Genomic DNA, 5,000 nt, shown 5'->3' on the forward strand with positions numbered 1-5,000 from the left:
TCCGTCTGGCCCATGTGACTTTCTGACATCGAGTTTCTTTATTCGGTCCCTAATTTCTTTCTGTGTAACCATTATTTCTTCCATTTTTGGGGATCCTTCCTGGTGACTATCGTCTCACAATTATGAGCTTTCAATTGTAAAAACAGACTTAAAGTGTCTGGTCATTACTTCGGCCATTTCTACATTTTCTGTGTATTTTTTATTTCCTTCACGCAGTTTTATTATTTCGTGTTTGTCTTTTAGTTTGTTGTTTACATATCTGTAAAACAGTTTAGGTTGATCTTTGCATTTTGCTATCATATCTTTTTCATAATTTCTTTTTTTTTCCTCTCTTCGTATGTCTACGTATTCATTTCTCAGTTTAATGTATGTTTGCCATTTAGTCTCTTTTTTGTTCCTTTTCCATCTTTTCCAAGCTTTGTCTTTTCTCTCTTTAGTATCGCTACACTTTTTATTATACCAACATTTTATGTACTCTCTATTCTGCTTCCACTTAGGCACATACTTGTCTGTTCCCTCTGAAAATGTTTCATGTCTCTTCCGTCTTTGTTTCATCATTTGCAATTTTTTCCAACAGGCATTTTGGATAAATTTCTTTAGTTTTACAAAATCAGTTTTGTTGTACATCAGTCTTCCTTCTCTATGTTTCTCGTTCCTTCTTACCACATTTTGTTCCTTAGTTCGATCTCTATTAGTACGTGGTCACTCTTCCCAATTGGTGTTTTATGATATATTTCTTCCACTATTTCTGGTTCAGAGGTGAATATCAAATCTAGTCTCGATGGTTCTTCGTTTTATCTAATTCTAGTATTTTCTTTAACTCATTGCGTCAATGCGTAATCTATGGTCATAACCAGAGTTAGCCTCCACCTCCCATTGTCAATTCTCTCTAATTTATTTCCTTTTTGTTAAAGTCACCCATAATTACTATATTTTCTCCATATTTCAGTGTCTCGGTTAATTCATTCTTTGTATCTTCTAGTAATTTTGAGTGTTCGCTGTCAGTCCAGGTCTTAGTTTTTGGTGGCACATAAACAACTATAAACCTACTTTTCATACTGCTGTTTTCGACTTTAACTGTGATTAATTCAACATTTTCTTTTCCTTCTGTTGCCTTTGTTACAATTAGGTCCTTTCTAGTCAATATCATGACTCCTCCCCCCTGTTTGTCTGTCCTATTTTTCGACCAAATGTTGTATAATCCTTGTCCCACCATACCTGGTTTTGTCTCTGCAGTTCCCATTATGTCAGGTTTCTCTATTGATAGAGAGTCATTCAATTTATTTGATCCTGATATCATACCGTCCATATTTGTATATGACACTTTTAATTTGCTCTTCCCTTCTCCTTTTTAGTTTAAGTTTCCATTTTTCAGATGTACCATTTTCTCAGTCTCAGATGCACTCTCTCAAAAAAAAAAAAAAATCGTTTTTTTCCGTCTCCGTTCTTTTCTCGTTTTTTTTTTTTTTTTTTGGCCTCACTTCTCAGTTCCTTATCGTTCTCTAATTCCTCGGCATTCATTTCCTTTTTTTTCACTGTTTGCTAGTTTCGCCGCTTTTGATAGTACTTCTTCTGCTATCATTTGTGTTCTTGGTTTGATTTTCATTGGTCTATGATTCTTTTCTTTTGAGTATGTACCCATCCTGTGTCTAAACTTTGTCCTTCTTCTTGGATCGCTTTTAGAATCTCCTTCGCAATTTCTTTCTCTTCCTTTTCCCTTTGTTATTTGTTTGCAATGTGTTTTTCATTTATACCATAAACCACAATGCATTTCTTTTTGTCTATTGTGTCTCTCACGCAATTTTCCTACTCTTTGATCACCTTGATCACAGTTACCTTTGCATTCTCTTCTACCTGCTGCTGTACTATTTCTATGAATGATAGTTTTTGACTTTCGCGTTCCTTTTTCCACTTTTTGTTTTGTTTTGTTTAAGTCAGTCTCTTTGATTCTTCCATTTTTTCCGTTACTGATTTCAATTGTTCTTTTACCTCTTTTTTCAGTTCATCATTTGCAATCTTAACCTCGTTTTCCTTTCTTTCATTTTCTCTTTTTATTGCATTTAGTTCACTTTTTAGTTAGTTTAATTTCCTTAGTATTACCTTGTTCGTTGTACGTAGGTTGGTTACTTCTAGTTGCAAAGCTTTGTAGTCTAATCTTAAATCGATCACTTCGTCCGCTAAGTTGTTCATTTTTCTGCCTCGTATTGCTCTGCTAATCCTAAAATCTCTCTCAGTGTCCAAGATTTTCTCCATTGTTTCCCCTTGCCTCCTAAACCCCGAGAAATATTCATCACTTACGTACCTGCTGGTCGCTCTGGGAGTGTCATTCAGGCATGTTTTTTTCCTGTGTATTATCCCCCACGGGGACTCAATCCTGGAAATGTCTAATCCTCTTTTCGTTGGTTCATTGATTCTTCCTTTTTCTTCGTTATTTTCCATTTTATATTAAGCTGTTCACTCAAGAACTGGATCGGATACAAACCCCGGCGGTCTCTGCAATACCAGCAAGGCGTTTTTCCTGGGGAGCAGTTCTTTTTCCTGGTGAGCAGTTGTGTGTGTGTGTGTGTGTGTGTGTGTGTGTGTGTGTGTGTGTGTGTGTGTGTGTGTGTGTGTGTGTGTGTGTGTGTGTGTGTGTGTGTGTGTGTGTGTGTGTGTGTGTGTGTGTGTGTGTGTGTGTGTGTGTGTGTGTGTGTGTGTGTGTGTGTTTACTTAGTTGTATTTTACGGGAAAGGGAGCTACGCTCGTGGTATACCGCCCTTGTATCTCGCAGTGTCTAGTTTGCTTTTAAATTCGTGTATGGTTTTTTCACACACTATTGTTTCGTCCAGTTTGTGGAAAACTGTTTTTATTCAGATTTCTTCTATAACTAACCGAGCCTTGGGGAGCTCCACTAGTATCATGTGAGAACGTATCAGTGGTAACGCGCTGGCCTCGTATTCACGACGTAAGCAGATCGAGCTCTGCCTGAGCCAATGTGCTTAGCTGTTTACTGGGGAGGTCACTGCCGTGGCTGGGCACCACGACGCGGTGTGTGTTTGTGTGTATGGGGGGGGGGGGGTGTTGAGGCTTGCCGAGGCTGACGTTTTGAGGGGTGTCTTTGAGAAGATTGATATCGGAACTGAAACCCGGCAACTTTAACTTAATTTCTGCTCTGAAGGATCGAAGGGCATCTATATTTGTGGACACCAATTCTTTGGTGGTAATAATCCATATTATTCTTATTTTAACTGCTACTCTATCTCTTGAAGCTCCATTTCAACTAAAACTAAATCTTCATACACCTTTTGTGATATCTTTATTTTCCTTGACTAAAATTTACTCTGTACAATAATTTATCATACGTCCATGTGTAAACCTAGTTTCTTTACTACCTAATCTGATTATCCGTTGTCTTTCTTTGTATACTGTACTTGTCGGTACTGGATCGTTGAAGAGTTATATGTTATGAGTCTTTCCCTTTAGAGATCTTAAGCACTAAGGCTTTCAAACCCCGTAAGATCTAGAGCAGGGGTTCTTGACCCCTTGGGTGAACGGGAACCAAATGCTGGGGATATGGGACTCGATCTCTGGGTGCTGGTATTTATTTCATTTAATGTATCAATCTATACTAAGGTATAATGTTAGATTATTAACTAGTACTATCATTCCATATTCTAAAACCAGACTTAATTACTACCCTAAAACTTCCATAAACTTTATCACAGATTAGTAATTAGATTTATACTTAGGTATAATGTTAGATTATTAACTAGTACTGTCATTCCATATTCTAAAGCCAGACTTAATTACTATCCTAAAACTTCCATAAACTTTATCACAAATTAGTAATTTCATGCGTTCGAAATAAATAAGATTAGGAAAACATTTAAGTGTAATTATAAAATTCTCGGGATAAACATCAATCCACCAAAAAGCTGTTTAGTTGCAGCTTTTAATATGTTTGTCATTTCTCGTTTTTTAAATTTGCTATTGTGAATAAATATGATAAAGTTATCAATGCTCATGATTTTATTTCATGTTCTATTCCTAGCTATTCATATATATAGTACAGTTAATTGAAACTATTGACATATTTGGAAGTCATACTGGTAGCTAATATGAATGGTGATAATTATTTCGACAGTCAGGTGAAAGGGATATAGGACCATATTGGGCAATCCATTAGGAGTCTGGAGTCATAAAAAAGGTTAAGAACTTTTGACTATTGATCTAGAGGTCTACTTTCCTTGATGAGTCATGCGTCGATACATCGACTTGTATCTTCATAATTTTTGTCTAAGTATAAAAAAAAAAAAAATGAAATCAAAACTGTCTAAATTTCCTCGGTCACGGTGGTGTTTTGGTGACACCCCGTGACGTCACGGCAACAGGGCCAGATGATTGGCCGAGAGTGGTGACATCACGGCAACGGAGACGACTGATTGGCCAAGAGTGGTGACGTCACGGCAACGCAGACGACTGATTGACCGAGAACGCTGACGTCACGGCAACGGAGACGATTGATTGGCCGCGAGCGAAGGGCCAAGCGATACCAAGAGACCAAACGGCAAAGAAGCGTTGACAGAGGCGTAGACAGAAGCACCAATGGAAATGGCTAATGGCTACCAAGGTGTCTATATATATATATTATTTATACAATTAATAATAAACTTTCCGTAATTTGGGTAGCCTCATTACCATTTGCGGACACACTCCTGTAAGCATACAGGAGAAGTTAACCATCGAAATGCCCGAGGATTCAGCAGCAGTCCTCCGAAGTTGTAAGCCCTTCGAGGCTGCAAGTCCTCCGAGGTCGTAAGTTCTACGAGTGTGCAAGTCCTCTGAAGTTGCAAGTCCTACGAGGTTGTAAATCCTCCAAGGTAATAAATCCTCCAAGGTAATAAGTCCTCCAAGGTAATAAATCCTCCAAGGTAATAAGTCCTCCAAGGTAATAAGGCCTCCAAGGTAATAAGTCCTCCAAGGTAACAAGTCCTCCAAGGTAATAAGTCCTCCAAGGTAAC

The 5,000-nt window shown here is 37.9% G+C and overlaps 1 protein-coding gene across 1 annotated transcript in view; it reads right to left on the reverse strand.

Annotated features, from left to right (window-relative positions):
• Positions 1-1,300, reverse strand: part of LOC143017525 (uncharacterized) — an 8,137-nt gene extending 6,837 nt beyond the window's left edge. The window contains exon 1 of the mRNA XM_076172315.1: positions 1,214-1,300. Within this exon, the coding sequence (XP_076028430.1) occupies positions 1,214-1,300 (87 nt within the window). The remainder of the gene's footprint in view (positions 1-1,213) is intronic.
• Between the last annotated feature and the right edge of the window lie 3,700 nt (positions 1,301-5,000).

This window comes from Oratosquilla oratoria, chromosome 32 (assembly GCF_046742065.1).
Source record: "Oratosquilla oratoria isolate Oo_2021 chromosome 32, ASM4674206v1, whole genome shotgun sequence".
Classification (NCBI taxonomy): Eukaryota; Metazoa; Arthropoda; class Malacostraca; order Stomatopoda; family Squillidae; genus Oratosquilla; species Oratosquilla oratoria.